General features: G+C 37.8%; 1 protein-coding gene across 6 annotated transcripts in view; it reads left to right on the top strand.

Annotated features, from left to right (window-relative positions):
- The window catches only part of fastkd1 (FAST kinase domains 1), a 43017-nt gene that overhangs the window by 5812 nt on the left and 13861 nt on the right, over positions 1 to 23344 (top strand). For 3 of the 6 annotated variants that reach the window (XM_048599099.1, XM_048599100.1, XM_048599101.1), the window contains exons 2-10: positions 3411 to 3908; positions 4945 to 5013; positions 12882 to 13007; positions 14390 to 14788; positions 15221 to 15331; positions 15993 to 16124; positions 17715 to 18201; positions 20571 to 20685; positions 23058 to 23186. In XM_048599099.1, coding sequence (XP_048455056.1) covers positions 3559 to 3908; positions 4945 to 5013; positions 12882 to 13007; positions 14390 to 14788; positions 15221 to 15331; positions 15993 to 16124; positions 17715 to 18201; positions 20571 to 20685; positions 23058 to 23186 — 1918 coding nt within the window. In that variant the 5' untranslated portion in view covers positions 3411 to 3558. Of the gene's footprint in view, positions 1 to 3410; positions 3919 to 4944; positions 5014 to 12560; positions 12605 to 12881; positions 13008 to 14389; positions 14789 to 15220; positions 15332 to 15992; positions 16125 to 17714; positions 18202 to 20570; positions 20686 to 23057; positions 23187 to 23344 lie in introns of those variants that run through there. The other 3 variants (XM_048599103.1, XM_048599104.1, XM_048599105.1) reach the window with 3 other exon arrangements.

Genomic DNA, 23344 nt, shown 5'->3' with positions numbered 1-23344 from the left:
AGACCCTTCTAGGCCCGAAACGTCAGCTTTCCTGCTCCTCTGATGCTGCTTGGACTGCTGTGTTCATCCAGCTCTACAACTTGTTATCTCAGATTCTCCAACATTGGCAGTTCCTGCTATCAATTAGAAAATAAAATTAGGATTGGATAGAGTCAACATGTGTGTCATGTTATATTTAGATTTTCGGAAAGCTTTTGATATTGTCCCATATAAGAGGTGAAACAAAATTTGACCATTTGGGATAGTGGGAAATATGTCAATGTAGTTTGGGAACTGGTTAATGGATAGAAACCAGAGAGGAGGAATGGATTGGTTATTCTCAGCTTGGCCGTCTGATACTAGTGGGATACCACAAATATCAGTGTTTGGCTTCAGCTATTTAAAATTTATAGCAATGAATTGTATGTCAGAAATATATTTCCAAGTTTGCGGATGATGCAAAACTACATGGTATTGAGAGTTGTGGCAAAGACACGAAGATGTCTCAAGGGGATTTGGAGAGGCTAACAGATTGTATTCCATCTGCCACATTTTTGCTCAGTGTGGAGAAATATGAAACATTATTGGGCTTGTGTAGCTGGGAAATGTCAAGGCTATAAAATTATTTGAATTATAGGAGTAAAATTTTAAAATGAAGACTTTGCTGAAGGAAAAATGATGAAGAAAATTGGTCTGAATCAGTGTACAGACAGCAGAACTTTTACAGGGCTGGTGTTTGAGATACCTTCATACTCTCCTTTTAAACAATTATGTAGACTGTTTGAAGGATTTTGCAGGTTGACTGTTGAACCATGTGAATAGTCCTCCATGACAGACAAATTGTGGACTGGGACTTGAACCTCGGGCTTTTAGGTTCAGAAGCATAAGCACTATCAACTGAACCATTCAGACTCCTTTTACTCAGTTTTAAATAAAAAGGGATTGAAACATTTGGTCAGCTTCAAGTGTTGATAATTGGACTTTTGTGGCACAATAAGATCAGAAGATTTTCATTAATATGCTTATTCATGGTATGAGAGTGTCACTGGTTAAATCAGCATATTATTGTCCATTTCAGAGGGCATTATTGTCCATTTCAGCCACACTACTGTCAGTCTGGAGTCACATGTAGTCCAGGCCAGGGGTAAGGATGGCTGTTCCTTCCCTCAAGGGCATTATAGAACAGATGAGTTTTTGTGACAACTACAATGGATTCATGGTCTTCATTAGACTCTTAATTCCAGATTGTTATTGAATTCAAATTCCACTATCTGCCATGGTGGGATTCGAACCCGGATCACCAGAACATCACTGGATTAACAGTCTGGCAATAAAACCACAAATTTAGGAGCAGAATTCCATTACTACTTCTCCAGCCTCATTTTCCATTTAGCCCATCAAGTCTGCTCGTAAATCAGTCATGGCTCTTACGTTTCTCAGTCATTCTCTTGCTTTCTCCACGTAACCTTTGATCCCCTTACTAGTCAAGAAGCTATCTATCTCTGTCTTAAAGACACTCAATGACTTGGCCTTAATAGCTTTCTGCAGAAATGAGTTCCATAGATTCACCATCCTCTGGCTGAAAAAATTCCTCCATTTCACTTCTAAAGGGTTGCTTCATTTTGAGACTGTGCTGTTGGGTCCTAGTCTCTCATACTAGTAGAAATATCTTCTTCACATCCACTCTGTGGGCCTCTCAGTGCTCTGTAAGTTACAGTGCACTCCCCCTTCATCCTTCTGAACTCCATTGAATACAGGCCTAGAGCGCTCAACTCCTCCTCATATGACAGGCCCTTCATCTCTGGGATCATTCTTGTGAACCTCCTCTTTTTCTGAAGAAGGATCTAGGCCCGAAACGTCAGCCTTCCTGCTCCTCTGATGCTGCTTGGCCTGCTGTGTTCATCCAGCTCTGCACCTTGTTATCTCAGATTCTCCAGCATCTGCAGTTCCTACTATCTCTGAAACATCCTTTTCCTTAGTGATGGCCACTACATTCACCTCTGCCCCGTAACACTCTAAAGTTCTGGTATGCTATTGAAGTCATCCGCAATAAAGACTGATGCAAAGTATCCATTCAGTTCCTCTGCTATTTCTTTGTATCCCATTAATACTTCTCTGGCCTCATTTTCCAATGGTCTAATGTCCATCCTTTTCTCTCTCTTACCTTTTAGATATCTCACAAAAACTCTTAAAATGTCCTTTTATGTTACTAACTAGCTTACCCTTGTGTTTCATCTTCTTCCCTTTATTGTTTTTTCAGTTGTCCTCTGCTAGTCTTTGAAGGCCTTCTAATTGTCATCCTTGTGAACCTCCTTTGGACCCCCTCCAAGGCCAGCACATCCTACCTTTGATACAGGGTCTAATATTCTAAATGTGGTCTGACCAGAGCCTTATACAGTCACATTGTATGTCCCTGCTCTCCACGCTCCACATGGCTTTCCACTAATCTTTACCACATTGTATGCTTTTATGCTGTTCCTGACTTCCTTTGTGAGCCATAGTTACCTTGTCCTCTCTTTAGTATGTTTCTTCTTCCTTAGCATGAATTTTTGCTGTGCCTCCTGAATTACTCCCAGAAGTTCCTGCCATTGCTGCTCCATTGTCTTCCTGCTAGGTTCCCCTTCCAATTAACTTTGGCCCATGCATCGCTCATGTGTCTGTTGTTACCTTTACTCAATTGTAATACCACTACATCCTCTCAAACTGCAGGATGAATTCTATTGTATTATAGTTACTGCCCCCTAGGGGCTATTTCACCTTGAGTTCCCTAATCAAGACTGCCTGATTACACATCACCAAGTCCAAAATTACCTTTTCCGAGTGGGCTGTACCGCACGCTGCTCCAAAAGAGATCATCTCCATGATTTCATTTACTTGGGCTCCTCGAGCAACCAAATTTTCCCAATCTACTTGCGTATTGGAGTCACCACGATTACTATGATAGTACCTTTCTTACATGCTTTTCTGTCTCCTGATTTATTGTCTACCCCGCATACTGACTGCTGCTAGGAGGCCTGTCTGTAATTCCCACCAGGGTTTTGTTTTCTTTTTCATTTCCTCAACTCTACCTACACAGATTCTATGCATTCCAACCCTGCATGGCTTGCTATTGATTTAATTTCATTTCTTACTAACAAGGAAACCCTTCCCCTTTGCCCAGCTCCCTGTCCTCTGGACAGGAAGCATATCCTTGGATATTTAGTTCCCAGCCAAGAGACAATGGTAGTGCTCTTACTGCTGGGAGACAAGATCCTGGTACAAAGTGTTAGAGGTTGTTGCAGAGGTTTGTAATAACTTGTCTAAACAAATTTTTAAAATGTCTAAAAATATGTAATATTGATAGTGACTTCAATAGTATGTTAAATGTTATTTGTCCAAAATCTCAAATATTTGTTTAATGTCATGTAATTGGATTTCTTCTATTTTTACAGACAATTAATACATCCTAAATGTCCTATGGAATTGTCTTTTCTTGGAGCACGCAGATGTGTCTTTTTGATACACGACAGAAACATTTTGTGGTTATTTTTGACATTGATGACAAGATCTGAAAATATACTTTAAGCTTTGAAAAAAGACATGCTCCTAATAAAAATGCTTCGTTTGAAGCGAACATGCTGCCCTTTGATGAACTTCTGTCGCCCACAGGCAATGGGTTGTGATTCCTTACTGGATCAGTTAGGCAACTGCGCCAACGAGGACCAAATATTTGATGTTGTAGCGAAGAATAAAGCCAAGCTTTCAGTGGAACATGTCAAGCATGCAATACATCTGCTGTGGCAATTTCAAAAAGAAAGGCCACAAATGCTGAGGACAATAGATATCGTTAGAAAACATCCACAGTTCATGGTTCTTCATGCAGTAGCTGAAAACAAGATTGACCTGATGGATGATGATACATTGGTGGACATGTTATACAATGCACTGAGGTAACTACAGGTACTGAAACCAGTTAAATTCTTGAAAGAGGATAAAGTGCAATTATTTTACGCCGTTGTTAACCCCTCATAGCATTGTTTTAATTAATTCAGAGGATGATGGTTTTGCTGGCTCAGCTAGCATTTATTGCCCTAGTTGTCCTTGAGAAGTGTGGATGTATAAAAGGATCTAAGTGTCTTTGTACATCAGTCAATGAAAGTAGATTGGCAGGTGCAGCAAGCAATTAGGAAGGCAAGTGGAATATTGGCCTTCATTGCAAGAGGAGTTGAGTTCAGAATTAGGGATGTCTTACTGCAGTTGGTGAGACTAGTCCTGGTGTACTGCATGCAGTTTTGGTCTCCTTGCGTACAAAATGGCATAAAGGAAGTGCAATGGAGGTTCACGAAGCTGATATTTTGGATGGCAGGAATGTCCTATGAAGAGACATAGGTTTGATTGAGTCTGTATTTAGTACAGTTTAGATGAATTGGACAGGATCCAATTGGAACATGTAAAATTCTATCAAGATAGACAGGGTAAATGCAAGAAGGATATTTTCCCTGGTTGGAGAGTCTAGCACCAGGCAGGGGTCATTGTATCAGGGTACAGGGTAGATCATTTATGACTGAGATGAGGAAAAATGTTCTTCACTCAGTAGGTAGCAAATCTGTGGAATTCTCTATCACAGAAAGCTGCAAGTATCACTGGAATGACAGGGAGTCAGTGAACAGCACCAGCATGGAGTGTCTATCTAAAAACCTAGGTAACTTTCTGAAAACCATTAGAATCTATAATCTAGCCCTAAACTACCCCTAAGCCATGTCAACCTTTTGTGAAATTGAGTGAAATTAGATGTTTCAAAACATCAAAATATTTTAGAAAGTGGATAACACATCCATTAAATGGTCTTGCACACAAGTCCGACCATTCCAGACATGATTCTTAATTTTAGAGACCGCCTTAATACACACAAATCTGAATCTATTCATGTTCGCTATTGTAGCTTCGAGCATAATTTAACAATACAATTTATCGTTTCATTTGAAGGTTGAATGTCGAACCTCATGATTCAATCATACAACAATTTATGGTTGAGGCATCAAGACGGATTGAAAGGTAAATGTAGCTGCTTTTATTCTCTTCATTTATATGTTTAATAGTTTTGACAACTGATACCTTTGTTTTACCTCTTTATTCTATTACATTGTGAAATGCTACAGTATTAACAGGCCAGATACACTGGGAAGTAATGGCATAAAATGCGAGTGTGCAACAAAGTACTTCTTAAATGCCTAAAACTTCATCTTTTACTTTAATTAGATGTGACTAAAAATGGAAAGTATTGTGCAGTTTTCTCCTGTTTGATACAATGTTTATTTTCAGATAATACTTCGTATATTAGTACACCATGTGCAGAATAAATTAGCTGAATACCACCGACAAAGCTTCTGAATTATCCTATTTAAATGGAATGCCTATTGTAGTAGTAACCATAAACTCCTCACTTTAGTCCCGTGTATAATGTTTCACTTTAAAGTAAATTATTCTTTAAAGTCTCTTTCTGCAATTTAAGTCACAATTCCTGTTTTTGCACTTTGTCCATTGTCATCACTGTTGGTGGTGACACTGTGGTGTCAGGAAGTTTTCTATAAACCTCAGGACTTGGTTTGGCAGATAGGTTGCTCAGCTCTGCTCACTACATCACTCTTACCCTACCTTCCTTGTTGCCATTCATTGGCTTGTTCAAGTGCTTATTGCCTCACTCAAATGGCCAAAAGTACTGTCAATTTGTTGTTTCCACATCCATACAGTAGAAATTCGGGAGATGTTTGGCAGGGATTGGGTAGGGAATAAAATCACAGTTGTACAGGTGGCTTGGAGGAAAGATTTATAGGAATTGACAGGGTTGGAGATCGACTGACTGGAGGCTTGTGGGACTGGGGAATGGGAATGGGCACACACCTGGAATTGGATTTGGGATTGGGTTCGAGTCTGGAGGAGACAGCGGAACAAATGGAGAACCAGGTGTTAGAAAGACTGACTAGGGTTAACAGTGAGACTTGTTGGAAATCAGAAGCCTAAATCCAGTTTATACATCAGTGCTTCCCAAACATTTTCCACTGTGACCACATTTCAAGGCTTGAACTGTCAGTGCGACCTATGACAGCAGAGGTGGGTGAAGCTTCAAAGCACCCATTTACTGACATGGGGCTGGTGACCCTAAAATTTAAGTTTATCACCCCACTTGAGTCCTGAACCCTATTTTGGGAAGGCCTGTTGTACATTAATGGAAAAATTTGATTCGCTTGACACTGTTTTGCTTAAAGTTGCAAGTAGGATGTTAAGTGTAGAATTACTATTGCAAATCTGAACATTTTCTTATGTTTTTCTTGCTTCTGTCTTCTCTGCTGTGGAGATGTAATTAAAATTAGTTCAATAGCGGTTGCCAGAATTTCAGCACATTAATTTTATTCAATACAGTACATAATACCTCTTCCTTCAAGCTGTTTTCCTGTCCTTTGGAGACATTCCAATCTGAGGCATGGATAATTGACAGACAGAATCGCATCAAATTATTCATTTGAGCAGGAATAGTGTTGTTACATTTCTGGTCTTCAAATCTTCTGGGACCTTTCCAGAACCTAGGATTTTTTGGAAGGCTACATATAATGAATCCACTATTTCTGCAACCACTTCCTGTACAACTATAAGATGTGGGTCATCAGGTTCAAGGGACTTGTCTGTCTTTCATTCCATGAGTTTTTCTAGTGATTGTGATTGTTTTAAATTCTTCCCTTCTTTCTGACTCTTGATTTTATACTATTCTAATGCTTTTTGTGTCTTCTCTGAAGACCAGTACAAAATACCTGCTCAAAGTCACTGCCATTTCCTTATTTCCTTTAATAGTTTTTCACTGTGACCTTTTAAAGACCAATGCTTGCTTTAGCTACCCCATTTCTTTCAATTTACCTCCGAATCTTTTACTGACTGTTTTTATATTAGTTCCTAGTTTTCTCTCATACTCCACCTTCCACCTTTTTTTTTTTGAAGTCCTCCTTTGCTGGTTTCGAAAACTGCCATAATCTTTTAGGCCACTCCCATAAATCTTCATCCAATTTGACACTGTCCTTAACTTCCTTAGTTAGCTATGCATAGTACATACTTCTGGTAGAATCTTTCTTCTTCAATGGAATATCAGCCTTGGTCCAAATGCAGATTAAAGACCCGAACTGCACATGTGATATGAGAGTGACTGCTCCTGACATCACGGCAGTAATTGCCAAGGTATTGCATTTAAAAGCCGAACAATACTGAAGCCAGTGGGAATTGGGGGTGGGAATATTTGAACTCTCCACATCATACCAAGCACAGAGAGAGTGCATTGGATGCTAAAAGTCTCAGTACCAGGACCTGACCAGTAGAATTCCCCAGGGTAGTGTCCCAGACCTAACTACTTCATCAAGTAGCTTTCCATTGTAAGATCAGAAATGGGCATATTTGATGATGCTTGCAGTATGTTCACTGTTCATAACCTATCAGTTACTGAATCAGCCTGTATACATATGCAGTAAGACCTGCACAACATCCAAAGCCTATCCATGTCTACAAGGCACAAACCAGATCCTTGATGGCATACTCTCCATTTGTTTAGATAAGTGCAGCACTTGCAAAGCTCAAGCTCAACACCATCCAGAACAAAGCAGTCTACTTGATTGATACCAAATCCACCACCTTCAACATTCACTCCATCATCATGGCTAGTGTTTTACCATCTATATGGTGCACTGCAGCAACAAAGCATGGCACCTTCAATTGTACCTTCCAAAACTGACATCTGCGATTTGAAGGGCAAGAGCAGCAGATACATGAGTACCACTTCCTGCAGGTTCTTTCACAATCTTTAGGTCATTCCAGGATTTTGATCCAATAGTTCTGTGAATGTACTTATCCCCCAGAGTTTGTTCAGAAAGCAAGTTTGACACTGCCTTCTTTAGGGAAATTAGGAATGTATAATTAATGCTGGGCTTGCCTGCGATATCCACATCGCAATTTAAAGTAAAAATATGGTATGTGATATAATTGTAATGGAGAGTGTTGATATCATATCTCTGTGCCGTGTTCAACAACTTCTCCAAGGCATTTTTCCTCAATAGTGTCATCATAAGGAAGAATAATGTGTAAAATACTGGAGAGAGTGAGGAAAGGAGTTTGATAATAAAGGTAAAGAAAAATCTTTAATTTTCTTTCAATAAGGAGGTTTGATGATAAGTTTCCCCATATTCACCAGGAATGCATTGTTTTACATTTTATTTAGTATTTTATTAGTAAGTCTAGACCTGCCACAGACCTGATAGAATGTACTTTTTTATTTCTAAGAAAATAAGATTATCATTAATGCAACATTAAAATCCACCTTAAGGTATTAATGTAGGTCTATGTTTTCAAGAGATGTGGATAAACATTTGGAAAATGAACTTCTAGAGTGTTTGAAAAAGTTCAAGGCATTAGACATCAGTGGATGGCACTTTCAAATGCGATGGGCTTAACTGTTTCTACACTATGAAATCTGAGGATATTTTCTATCTTTCCTTCAGGATTCAGGAATCTTTATATGTGCTTGGGAGAATGGAAAGTAACCAGTGTTAAAGTCAGCAAATGCCATTTAGAAATCATCAAAATCTCACATGTCAAGAAAGGAAAGGCTATGTTAATGCTGATTGAGAGGGTAGGTGACATGAAGGAGGCCGTTCCACCTAGCCTGTCCTCTGTCAATAAGGAAATTTGCCCAGTGTGTTAGATTATTCTCAGTGAAACCTATATTTTAAGGCTAAGTTGAAAAAAGCTAACCAAATCTGATTAGAAAACATGGGCTGAATCTTATTTTTGGCAATCAGTTTTGTAAGGTTTCATGAAGGGCTTCCTTCTGCTAGGCCTGATGAAATTGCTCATTGAATCTTAAAAAAACCCACCTGATTAATTCCCTACCCTATCCTTTTGGTGCCTCGCTTGCCTGATTTCTAAACGAGAGAGGCTTGCGGGAATAAGCAAGCTGACCATGCCATTGTACTGCTTGCCATTTCTGGAAGAACATTCCACTTACTGGATAACCACTGACAGACTGGCATCCCTGACATCTACACCACCTTTAAAAGATCACTTTGCACTCGAACAAGCACCGGCATTCTGAAGCTGCACTGTTCGTTGAAAGACAGTCTTTCTGAAAGTGTCTGCAGTTCTCTGACAGAGGCCTCCAGGAGGCAGTCTCACACTTCAGATTAGGCAGTTCAAAGTTGGTCTATAATCAAGGGCAAGGGGGTATGACTGTAAGAGAAGAAGCTGTGGGGGCCCAAGGGGCACCTCCTGAGGAGCTTCTGTCCCTGCAGTTGTCCAACAATTATGAGGTTCTTGCAGGCTGTATGGATGAGAGAGGCTTGCAGGAATGATAAGCAAGCTGACCATGGCGTTGTACTACAAGATGCCATTCAAGTAGGAGAGGAAATAGTAGTTATAGGGTATAGTATAATTACGCAGCTGGATACTGCTCTCTGCTGTCATGAGCATGATCCCTGAAGGCTGTGTTACCTGCCTGCTGTCAGGTTTAAGGACATTTCCTTGGGGCTGGAGAGAAATTTGGAGTGGGAGTGGAAGGATCTAGTTGTCACCACCCATGTTGGTGCGTGTGACATTGTTAGGAATGGAACGGTGGCTCTGCTAAAAGATTTTGAATAAATCTGAGCTAAACTAAAAAGCAGAACTTCGAAGGTAATAATCTCAGGATTGCTACCTAAATCATGAATAAGCTGGCATGGGGTAAGTAAAGTCAAGGAGTTAATCAGTGCTGTGGTGGGAATGAGTTTCAGTTCATAGGGCATTAGTACCAGTACTAGGATAGAAGGGAGCGTTTCCAGTGGGATAGGCTTCACTTGAACTGTGATGAGATCAGTGTCCTAGTAAATCGAAAAACTAGGGCTATAGCAAGGGGATAAACTAAAGAGACGGGAGGGGAGGGTTCAGGAAGGGAAATACGCAGGCTTATAAATCAAAGGATATGGTAGCATTGCTGGACAGCTATTTTGATAATGATATCCACAGCGTACAAGTATAAAAGGAAAAGTAGCAATTAAGGTCAAAGGGGAAAACAATGATAAAAGGACAAAATTAATCACACTTTACTTAAATGCAAGCAGTATTCCGATCAAAATAAGTGAATTAATAGCATGAGAAAAGGTTAATGTATATACTCTTATAGGCAGTATGAAGACGTGGTTACTAGGACATCAAAACTAGGAGCTAGATATTCAGAGGTATGTGACTTTCAAAAGGACAGATGAGAAGGGTAGGGTAGCTTTCTTTGTACAAGATGGAATAAATACTGTAGCAAGAGATGATCTAGGATAATCTGATCCTAGAATTCAAATAAGTGGAGGGAAGAAATATCAAGGGAAGAAGACTCTGGTAAGAGTAGTCTGTGGGCCTCCCTAACAGTAGCAATTCTGTGGGTTAGAGAATAAATCAAGAGATTATGAGGACATGTAACAAAGACAGTACATTAATCAAGGGAGACTTTAATTTTGTAGATTGTGAAAATCAAATTGCCTAAGGTAACCATGAGGAAGAACTTGGTATATTTGGGACATTCCCCAGAACAAAATGTTGTGGATCCAACCAGGGATTTAGCTGTGGTAATGCATAATGAAGCAAGTTTAATAAACTATGTCAGAGTAGAATTTGTGCTAGAAAACAGTAACGATAACATGGTAGAATTTAACATTCAATTTGAGAGAGAGAAATTTGGGTCAGAAATAACTGTAGTAAACCTAAATGATGTTAATTACATAAGGAGGAGGGCAGAGTTGACTGGAGTGAACTTGGAAAGAGGTTTAGTAGAAAACACAGTTGAATAACAATGTTTAAGAAAATAGATAATGACTCACAGCAAAGATATATCCCAGTACGGAAGAAGAATTCTTGCAAGGGGATAAACCAACCATTGTTAATTAAGGAAATTAAGGATAGTATCAAATTGAAAGGGAACAAATACAATGTCTCAAAGATTAGTAGTAAATCAGAGGATTGCAAAGTTTTAAAAGCCAATAAAAGATGACCAAAATAATAGAGAGGGAGAAAATGACCGTTGAGGGCAAATTAACAAGGAACATAAAAACAGATAGTAAGAGCTTCTTAAAGTATATTAAAAGGAGAAGATGGGCCAAAGTGAACATAGGCCCTTGAAAAATAAACCTGGGGAAATAATAATGGGAACCAGAAAAATGGCAGAAGAGTTGAATAAATTTGAATACTTTGTAATACTTCTTAAAAATTGAATACCTTGCGTCAGTCTTCACAGTAGAAAACAATAATAACATTCCAAAATACTAAAGGGTCAAGGAGTGGAAGGAAATAAACATAATAAATAATGCTAGAGACAAAGTACTAGGACTTTAAATGTGCCGAAGGCTGAAAAACCTCCAGGACCTGATGGTTTGCATCCTAGGATTTGAAAAGGAGTAGGTGTGGATAAACTGGCAGTAATTTTCCAAGTACGCTTAGATTCTGGAAGAGTTTGAGGATTGGAAAACTGCCAACGTAACACCCATATTCAAAAAGGAAGGGAGACAAAAATCTGTTAACTATACACATGTTGGCTTAACACCTGTCATTTTGGCAAAATGTTAGAATGTTATAAAGGATGTAAAAGTAGAGAATTTAGAAATACATAATATCGTCAAGCAGAGTCAACTTGGTTTCTTGAAGGGGATATCGTGCTTAACACATTTATTAGAGTTCTTTCAGCAGGTAACAAACAGGATAGAAAATGGAACTAGAATACATTTGGATTTTTAAAAATCATGTAGCGATACCGCACATAAGGCCGTTTAATCAGAGCCGACGGTGTTAGGGGTGGTAAATTAGCATGGATGGAGGATTGGCTACCTGACTGAAGGCTATGAGTTAGGTTAAAAGGCATTTTCGGGATGGCAACCTGTAACTAGTGGCACGCCACAGGGATCCCTACTACTAATCATTTGATGCGGAAATGAATCTACAATAGACAAGTTTGCAGATGACAAACAAACAAAGGTGGGAAGACAAGTAGTAAGGATGACAGAGTCTAAAAAGGGGTATAGACAAATTGAGTAAATGGGTGACAACTAGACAGATGGATTATAAAGTGGGAAAATGTGAGGTTATGCACTTTGCAGAAAGAACAGAATAGATAATAGCGAGTATTATTTAAGAGGGGAATGATTGCAGAAAGTTGCAGCACTGAAGGATTTGGGGAGTTCATCCATGAATCTTGAAAAGCTAGCATATAAATTCAGGTAAATAGGGAAGGCAAATGGACTGTTGGCCTTTATTTAAAAGTTAATGGTGTATGAAAATAAGAAAGTCTTGCTGAAACTGTACAAGGCACGAGTCAGACCATAGCTGGAATATTTTGTCCCTTTTCTTTAGATTAAGTTCCCTGGACTTGGACTACCCAACTTATAGAAATAGTTTTTCTACTTGTTACCCATAATACTTAGAGAACTTTGATCAAATCACCCATTAATCTTCTAACTTCCATGGAATGCGACCAATCTGTCCTCAATTAACCAGGTGGTATAACCAGGTGGTATTTATTAAATTTGTTACACTGCACTCCCACCATGGCCAGTAAATCCTTCCCAAGATGTGGTGTCCAGAACTGAATGCTGCATAGTAGGTACGGTGTAACCAGAGCTCTTTAGTTTCTGTGTCACAACTTCTAATTCCTTGCATGCTGGTCGTCCAATATAAAGGTCAGCATTCCCTTACCTTCACAATTATTAAAAAAAGCTATTACTGATACTATTTAACATTCTTGCCTTGCTTGTTCATAAAGCTGTCATCACACCCAAAAAGATAATTTAAATACATAGCATTCTGCTGAATAAAATATTTACATTGTTCCAGTATTATTTTCTAAGCTGTAAGTGTTGAAATTGTTTTTATTTTGATAGGTTTAATATGGCTACATTATCCAAGTTTGCTGTGTGTCTGACTGATCAACATATGTACCACAGTCCACTGATGGGAGAAATCACTGATATTGTTCACAGGAAGTTGGAATATATACAGGATGCAAGGTAATGTTACTAGGCAAGTGGGACTATTTTGTTGGCTTCTGGCTGCAGTATTTTGTGTCACTAATTTTGCATTGGTTTCAGGTTTGCTCACCTGAGTTTCAAAATAATTAATCATATGTGAAGTGCATTGGAATGGCTTTGATAAACTTTAGATGCTGTATAAATGCAGATTTTATTTTGAGGTGCAATGTAAAGAAACTAGAATTTTGGGGGTTGCTTTTCTTCAATTTGATCAAAAGAACTTATCTCGAATTTGATCAGTTGGTGTTCTTTTGCACAAGTATGTTGTCAGCAGTAGTTTTTTTTTAAAACTTCCAATTAATACATTTTTTGGATATAGAATCATACAGTTTTTATAACATGGAGAGAAGGCCTTTGACATCGTGTCTCACCAGTCATCAAGCCTCTATCTATTTTAATCAATTTTCCAGTCTTGTATATTATAGTGTTTCAAATGTTCATCTAAATAATTCAGAAATGCTTTGAGGCTTCCCATGTTTAGCATCTTTTTAGGCAGTGAGTTTCAGATACCTATAACCCTCTAGGTTTTTTTTGATTCTGCAAATCCCCTTTAAATCTCCTGCTTCTTACCTTTAAAAGGGTGCCCCCTCCCCTTCCCCAATGGTTATTGACCCATCTACCAAGGGTGGAAGCTTCTCCCTGTCTTCTCTGTCTATGCCGCTCAGAACTTAAACCTCAAGCAAATTTCCCCCTCAGCCTTCTCTGCTGTTAAGGAAAACAACCCAAGCCTATCTAGTCTCTCTTCATAACTGAATCATTCCAGCCCAGGCAACATCCTGATGAACCTCTTCTGCACCCTCTCTGGTACAATCATATCATTCCTATGTTGTGGTGACTAAAACTGCACACGGTATTCCAGTTGTGGCCTAACTAATGTTTTATACAGCTCTATCATAACCTCATTTCTCTTGTATTGAATGCCTTGTCTAATAAAGGTAAGTATCCCATATGCGTTCTGAACCACTTTATCTGTCCTCTTGCCTTGAAGAAACTATGGACATGCACACCAAGGGCCATCTGTTCCTCTGTACCTCCTAGGATCGTACTATTCAACATGTACTCCCTTGCCTTGTTAGTTCTGATTATCGTCCTTTGAATTGATAAATGTATCATGACTAAACAGCAAAATAAAAAGATCTTTAAAAAAATTACTGTGGCACAGCACTACTCATACTAATATTTATCAGTACTGATCTCCCATTGCTATCTATTCAATCTGAAATCAACTGTAAATTAAGTACTATGACATAGGGAAAATAGGTATAGTCTTTATTGCAATATAGAACATAACATCATGCAAAGCAATGAATGATTCTGAAAATATTAATTGTCATTGTTAATTATTTCTGTCTGTTGAACAGGATACTTTCATCTTTAATGTTAAGCATTTCTGGAATGATCTCCACACATCTTCGGAATTGTCTAATAGAAAAGGCAGAATTTCTGTTGGATACCAGGGATCCTTCTCAATTGAACAATTCACGCCGAATAGTACAATTTCTGCGCAACATCAAGTTCAGTTATCGTCCCCTGTTGGAAAAATGCAACAAGATTTTTCTTCAGAACATAAAAATTCTAGATGCTGATAACATAAGTATAATCCTTGGAGTGTACCAGTCTTTACATTTTAACAATTGTGACTTTCGATTAGCTGCTAAGTGGAGACTTACTGAACTTGTGAATGCTCACAGTGACCCTGCCAGTTTTCTCAGGCTATTTGCAGCACTAGGACCTTTATCTGGACCAGTGGTTAGAGAAAGGTATGTTCCTAACTTAGAGATCCATGGCATCTAAAAATAACTTCTGAACACATTCTTCACTCATTACATAAGAAAAACATGGAGCATTGTTTTGTTTTTTGGAGTTCTATTGTTGCATGGTATAAAAATTGTTCTTACAAAATATATCAATGTCATTGATTTGAGATTTTAATTTAATGATCTTCATCCATTTGAGATAAATAAAACTCCTGTAAAAATTATCAGCAATAATGTTTAGTATATAATATTGTTAAATCAAACATGTTTTTAAAACCATCTCATTTAAACTAATTGAAATTCAGTTTATAAAATTACAATCAGTTGTGTATATGTGGGTGTTTTGTAAATCAAAATTCGTTAGAATATAATTAACAAAATAATTTGCAACAAACATTCCTTCCGGCCTCATTATCACTCCGCCCTGTCAAATAGGCTTGAATCTGCCACCTTGTTAATGGTTGATGATTTCAGCCCTTCGCAAACATTAGCAGTTATAGAAACCATGGAAGAGATGGAATGCAGGAATCCACAACTAATTCAAAAGTAAGTGTACATACTATTGCTCACAAGCTTAAGTATTCTATTGATTGCATTTGTTGTGTTATGACTTCATTCATTTTAGGGACAGACAGTAGGCAGTGCTAGTGTCACTGGGCTACAAATCCAGAGGCCCAAACTGATACTGTGGTGATACAATTTTGAATCCTAACACAGCAGTTGGTAAAATTATTTTTCAACTGATAGAATATACAATTGAAAGCTACACTCATTGTCAAAAACCAGAGTTATTGCAGAACTGAGGCTTATGTTAGGTTAAAAAATAGTGGAGCAACTGATTGCAGCACAATATTTCAACAATAGGTATTTATCGTTCTGAACTTTTAATATGCTTTTGGATCATGAAGAAAGTGTCCATGGAATCATCATCCGTTAATGAGCCACAGTTCCATGAATTCGTTAACGTCCTGTAGGGGAGGAAATCTTATCCAGCCTGACCTACTAGTAACTCCAGATCCATGGCAAAGCAGTTAGCCCGAACTGCCTCTCTAAATTGGCTGAGTAAACTATTTAGATCAAGGCAATTAGAGATGTGGAACAAATGATGGCCATGCTGGCAATGTCTACACCCCATAAAGGGATAATGAAAACATTTCTCATTGATATTTGACCAGAAAATACTTATTTTATCATTCTCCTTGCTTAGAGTTGCAACAACTTTGTACACGCAATTGGATCAATTCAAGCCAGTGGATATTGCAAGAATAACAAAGGCACTGCTGTCGCTGCGTTGTCAAAATCCAGAGTTATATGCAAAATTGAGGCAAATGTTAATAAGGTAAAATGAATAGTAAAAGAAACTGAATTTACCATAATAATTGTATCATAAATATTTTTCGTTCTGAACTTTAACGTGGATGCACTAGTAGTGTTCAAGTCCCAACTGCTTCAGAGATATGTCAAAACATGCCTGAATAGGTTGATTAGAAAATATCATAATGTAGACTCAGGAGGGTTCTTGTGGTGCAATGGATGTTTGGATAACTAAACAATTGGAATAGTAATTTTAAATTCTTGCTTAATTTTTCTTTTGGAATGCATGCAAAGCTGAATTTCTGTAAATTTGCTAATATTACTGTAATGTAGAAATTAAGTTTATTGAAATACAGAACACTGCATCTTATGAATAAACTTGAAATGTTACTAAAATGTTCAACGATTGAGGCGCTTTGGCTCTTTACTATTATGCATTAATCAACAATAGTATAGAATTGTTAATGTCACGTTCTGCTAAAACAGTATGCTGCTTTGGGAACTAAGATTTTATACAGTGGGCAGCAGCAAATGTTGAATTTGTTTTCAAAGTGCTCCATGCAAATTATGTAGCAGTCAGGAAAAATTGGGTCCCTTAAAAAAAGTTGCCTAACAAGGATGTTGTTGATAAGTTTAGTCTAAACTGCTGTTTCATGTTAACCCATCTTTACATTGTTAGGGTATATGCTCAGAGGCTGATTATTGAAGCTTGTTAGGACTGATATTTCTTCAAATAGTGAGTGGATTGAATAGGTTTCTGAATAGAATAGTGAAAACTCAGGAGGGTTCTTGTGACACAGTGGTACTGTTCCTACCTCTGGGCCAGAAAGCCTGGGCTCAAGTTTCACCTGCTCCAGAAATGTGTCATAACATGTCTGAACAGATTGATTAGAAAATATCATAAATTAGATTCAGGAGGTAGTGGTGCAGTGGTAGTGTCCCTACCTCTGAGCCAGGAGACCCAGGTTCAGGTCCCACTGGCTCCCAAGAAGTTATAACACATCTTTTACATTCACAGTTACATTGAGTTGGGTGGAACACAAGCACCAGCAGAGGCTGGTTGAGCCAAATAGTCTTTTTATGTTATGCTGTAAATTTATTGTGCTTGAAGGTGAATCTTGATGAATACTTTATTTTGAAAGATAAGTAAGACGAAAGCAAGTTATTTCCAGTGCAAATTCAAATACCCCGCTATACACGTAATGTTTTCTTCACTTTGGAATTACAAGGATTAAGTTTTATTGCTTAATTATCGAATAAGTCACCAGGAAATACGGTAATTACAGGTTAATGATCACTTCATATGCATCATATTAGGTATTTTGTATGTTACTTGCGCAGTGGTCCTTATATACCAAGCACTCTGTCCTGCTTCTCATTTTATTATAAATGCTTTGTAGAGTCCTCTGTAAACCTTTGTTAATTATTTTGAGCTTGCATACCTGAGTTACAACTTTCAGATCCAGTTAAGGTGAGATCTAAATCTTATTTCTGTCAGGTGTAAATACATTTGGAAAGTTCACAGCAAATATGGCCCTTCAGATTACTCATTTACTGTCGTTTTTCCCTTTCTTCCCTTATTTACCACCCCTTCATTACCCTCCCCTCATTTCAGTTATCTTCATCGCAGTGTCATCCCTTATGAAGTGTCCATGTTAACTCGAGTTCTCTCCCTCCTTCCCTCTCCGCGAATTGATAACCTGATCTCTGCACGTATCGATGCAGTCTTGCCACAGTGTAATTTAAGCGACTTGAATGCATTGGCCATTGCTATCACCAAGTGGGTACGGAATGGCTCCTTATACCAACCTGGCATAGCAGCAGTGTACATGAAGCTACTACAGAAGCTGAATAAATGTGGTTTGGAAAGATTGCAGAAGGCAGACTGTATGGATCTACTGATGGAAGAGCTAAAATACATCTCTGGAGAATGGTTTGAAGAAGTCCTTGCTGAAGAAACTATGACAACCTTTGAACGATTGATTGATCAGGTGACTGAGTCCAATGTTGCAGAATTTGCCCTGTTTCTAACTAAAACAAATTGTCTACATACTGATCTGTTGGACCAAATAGCATCTGTCACGCTTAAACATATCAACAAGGTATGTAACAGTAGTATATTACATAGCAAAAATCACTGCTGTTTTCTTCCTTTTGACCACCTTTTTTCTTAACTTGTAACCTATAATGCTACCATAGGGGAAACTTCCAACTTGTCTAAGGGCCTAATACAGATAGTGGTGAATCAGCACTTGTTATACAACTTGTCTGATTTTTCTTTCCATTGGTTTATGTTGAAAACAGAATTACAGTTGGACTGCATCAGCAGTTGGCCTGTTGTATGCTCCTGTGAAATCGCAAGTTCCGCCAACATTTTTCCAATATTGCTATGTGTTCTATCTCATTTCTGTTCCACTTCTATCCTCAAATTTCATGTGTGGTGTCTTTATTTGCTGTTCTGGCTCAGCTCTCAGGTTTCATTAGAGAGTTCCATAATTTTCTACTTTAATCACTAATCCTAACGTCCAATTTGTTTCATGTATTGTATACATTAGTATATGTTTTGGTTGAAATTTTCTGAACCTTTATCGCCAATTGCTTTGCAACTCCAGGTTTTTTTTTGTTCTTTATCACTACATATTGTTTAGTCTTTTAACCAATTTGCCTTGTTATCTAATTGCATGTGATTTACTGCTCTCTGAAGCTTCCAATTCTTTTTCTTGCCATTTTAGTTTAAATTTGGGTACCCCAAACCTTTCTGTTGTGGCCTTTTTTGAATTGTAATTTTATGTTGATATTTTATAAAAATACGATCAGTGAGTTGCTGTGAATATGTCTTTCAAAGTAATGTTGTATATAGATGTGGAAATATTGCAGAGGCCTAAAGCACAATTGGTCAAATGTTCCCTTTGTGTACACAGATAGCATAGTCCACTGTCTGACAACAATTAATATACATCATAGAATCATAGAATCCCTACAGTGTGGAAACAGGCACTCCGGCCCGACAAGTCCACACTGACTCTCAAGCATCTCACCCAGACCCATCCACCTATAACCCACCTAATCTACACATCACTGAACATTACGGGCAATTTAGCGTGGCCAATCCACCTAGCCTGCACATCTTTGGACTGTGGGAGGAAACCGGAGCACCCAGAGGAAACCCACACAGACATGGGGAGAACGTGCAAACTCCACAAGACAATTGCCCGAGGGTAGAATCGAACCCGGGTCCCTGGCGCTGTGAGGCAGCTGTGCTAACCACTGAGCCACCATGCCGCCCCTATGCATCAGGTACTATGCTTCATAGAAGTCCTAATTGCAGTATAAGCCCAGCCCTGTGACTTCACATCAAATGACCCTGCAACACTAAATCCAGACTTGCCCAAAGCCTTATCGAAAGCAGGCATCTTATTTCATTTTGATGAGTGCTTAAGAGAACAATCTGATGGCTACATTGAAGTACTGCAGAAAATACAAAGAAGAATCATTTGTTTGCTTTTGCCTTCAGTTCAGAATGAATCCATATCTCAACTGTAAATAGTTTCTAATCAACCTGTTCAGAGATGTTGGTTCACATCTCTGAAGCAATTGGGACTTGATCCCAAATCTCTTGACTCAGAGGTAAGGACAGTGCCACTGCACTAAAGAGCCCTGTATCCCAATTAGACAAATAGATCCTTGCATGCTGGAATGAATTAAATTGCAGAAGAGGGAATTTAAATTTCTTTTTGACACTTCAGGGTCACTGCAAGTAGCAATTGAGGAGGCATCAATATTGTATAGTTTAAGATGATTGGATAATGATTTAAAATAAATATTATGAAATAAAGAATGGCAATCGAAGTGGTTGACAAGAACTGAGGATGATGGTCAAAACAGCCTTTTCCTATGCTGTAGTTTCTCAGATTTTATTCTGTACTTCTAAACTTTTATGAATGCACTATTCCTGAATTTTTGTTCATTTTACACAAATTATTTAAATACTTCTCTGACCAAATAGTTTCTAGGTCTGTGTATGAAGAACAGCTAAAGGACATCACTCGTAATCTGGAGCCATTAAATAAGAAATGTCACACCCAAAAATGATAAAAAAGGAAAGTGGATCAAATACTCCTAAAATTTGATTTTGATTTCATCTGTATTTTTATTTTGAAGATTTCTTGGACTATGGAATGCTGCAGAACATGTTATTTAAAAGGGCATGAATTGCTTTTTGTAAAAGAGTATGAAATAATATCTGGAAAGAGGGAAGGAAGATGAGAAGCAAATTATCAAAAAGTTATGGATTACTTGCTGTTGTTGAAATATTCTATGAACTATTAGGAATCTGAATTTCTTAGTCCTCCATGGACAGATCCAGATCACTTCTTGTTGAATAATGATTCCTAAGCAATTTATGAACTGTAGTGAAAGTATTTGTGACATGACAATATGATGGCAATTTTATTTTTGTTCAATAATTCAGATCCATTATTCAGCCATATATGCCACTCTGCTTCCATTCACTATCCTGAATTATGATCCTCCACAAGCTGAAGAGTTCTTTGAATCCAGTATACAGCATATCAGGCCTCATTTGAGTGAGTATTGTACCATGCATCATGATAATGCAGAATATAAATTTTTGCAAGTCAATAAATAATGTCAACAGACACTCACTCAGTAAGTCAACGTGTTGCTTGACTTCTTATTTTCAACCAATAAATGATTTAAATGGATCGCAAGATTAGATAACTGTTTAAACACTGGTTCTGAGGAAGGGTCACTGGACCCAAAACGTTAGCTCTGATTTCTTTCCACAGATGCTGCCAGACCTGCTGAGCTTTTGCAGAAATTTCTGTTTTTTTGTTTAAACATTGAGTTTACCTATATTAAACTAGTTAAACAGAACACTGCTGTATTGATTGCGTGCCTTAATATTAGATTTCTGGATTACAATATTTAATTAAAGCCAAGCCTCTTCCCTGCATGGTTTCCTTTCTTGGTCCAAGATCTTAAATAATGCATGGGAAATTGGTGATTTAAGCATTCTGTCATTTCATAAATTGGTAGTAAATTTCTGAGCACCCTTAAGCCACTTCACCATGTGCTGTAATTGAAGATGATGCAAACTTTGGTCTGGATTGGGAAAGCTGGATAGAAGCTTACTGAGACAATAAATCAGTAGGTGAATTTTGAACCTGAATTGGTATCTTTTTGAATGTAGCGATTGGTAACACAAGAATACATGGGTTTGAGCAACCAAACATAAACTTTACTGTACAGCAAAGTAAAATAACTTAAAATATTGATCTTGTATGCAAATTTCCAAAATCAATATGAAGCAAAAATGAATTAACAAGCAAACTGTGGTCAAATAGAATGACCCGCATATTAAATGACTAATGCAACCTTGACCAATCCAGTGCATTTATTTACAACCCACCCAGATGCCAGAAATCACTGAGTCACAACAATCCCATTAGCACATAATCTTCCTTCAAAGGGGTTTCCACTTTTCAATCTCAAAGATATGCTTCTGAACTCCCTCCAATACAGTTGCAACTTGGACTACCTTAATACCTGTTTATTTTCCAGAGATTTAATCTTGTCTTCCAAGGCTGCATTGCACTCTAATTCACGATTGAACCACCAGCTCCCCGGGATTTCTGTCAGCACTACATCCATAGAGCCAGCGCACAACATTACTTTGCTACCTGGAACCTCTTCCTATACTCTTCTGGTCGTCTTCTCCCTGTTCTTCTGGGTCACTACCCTCTTCTTATGGGTTCCTGGTTTTCTTTCTCCCTTGGGACTCCTGAATGCTATCTTGCCTCTTTGCCTACTATCCTTTTGATAGACCCTATAGGTCCTTTGACTGCTGGTTTCTAATAGTTGCAGTAAGAATGGAGATTGAATATAGAGTTTGAGTTTCTAACTTAATTATACTGGTGTGGATTGTTTAGTCAAATTTCAGCCACCTTTTTAAGGGATGAGGCATTTTGTAGAATTATTCTTGGATTACAATCTCTAGGTAATATTGGTAGCACCTTGTACATGTCCACCCTATACGCAGGAAGATGAGGGAATCTGGGACAAAATTAGATTTTTGAAATTTCTTTTAAACAAAAAGGCATGCCAGATTTTTCAATTTCTATCTGCTTTACTACTACGTTACAACAATGAGTGTGTTTCAAAAGTTCAAATGTCCTGAACTCATGAAAGGAAGTACATCAATATAAACCCTTCAGTTTGTTTCTTTCCGTTGTCCAGAAATATGTAACATGTTAAATGAGAAGGTAAATTAGATGCTTCTGAGTCACTAATATTTTCAAAGACAAGGGCTGAGTTCATATTTACAATATAAATTACATTTCATTTTAACTACATCAATGACAAGCGACAACTTGCTTTTGAAGTCAATATAGTTGGTGCCACTTTACCCCTTCCCATTGAATAACTTTGAAATTTACTGCCACAGGTGTATGTAGGTAGGTGAATGTTATTTTTGGGGAATGAGCTAAGTTATAATATTATGTCTTCCATAAATTCATGATTTTAATTTGAAGATTTTTTATCCAATCTTCTAGAAGTACTGTGACTACACTTCAATTGCATTATGCTGTTTATTGTATTTGTATACTGTACCTTTATCATATGAATGAGTATTGTAAGACAAAAATATCCATATTTCTCAAGGATTAAAATATTAATCTTTACAATTGATATTGACAGTATTAATAGGACTAAGGTTAAAAATGCAAAATCAATTCTCTAAAATGAATTTTGCAAGCTCGGCAAGTTTCTAACCTTTATTGTGCTGATTAGCTTGTTTAGTGATACATTGGAGTTTGTATTCCCCTACATTATGACAGTGATTACACTCTAAGTATTTAATTACTGTAAAGCAGTTTGGGACACTGAGATCTTGAAAAATGCCACATAAATGCAAGTTTGTTCTTTTTTTCCATAGATTTATGTGACCCTCATCTGCTGGTCCTATTTGGTTACTCACTAGCCCTAGCAGGCTACTTTCCTGACATTCTAATTAAGACTATTTTTAGTGTGGATTTTCTAGTGAAGTTGGACTCTCAACTGGATAGTAAGTTTCATTTGTTATTTAAACATTCGTACTTGTAAATTATTAAAGGCATCATACGACCTTACAACAATTCCGAAATCTCAGATACATTAGGCTTGCACTTTTTTGCTGAACCCCTCCTCCACAATATAATTTCAAAAACAAAGCATAACTGCCTT

This window comes from Rhincodon typus, chromosome 7 (assembly GCF_021869965.1).
Source record: "Rhincodon typus isolate 14 chromosome 7, sRhiTyp1.1, whole genome shotgun sequence".
In the NCBI taxonomy this organism is placed as follows: Eukaryota; Metazoa; Chordata; class Chondrichthyes; order Orectolobiformes; family Rhincodontidae; genus Rhincodon; species Rhincodon typus.
Note: the sequence above shows the minus strand (reverse complement) of the source record. Positions and strands in the feature narration are given on the sequence as shown.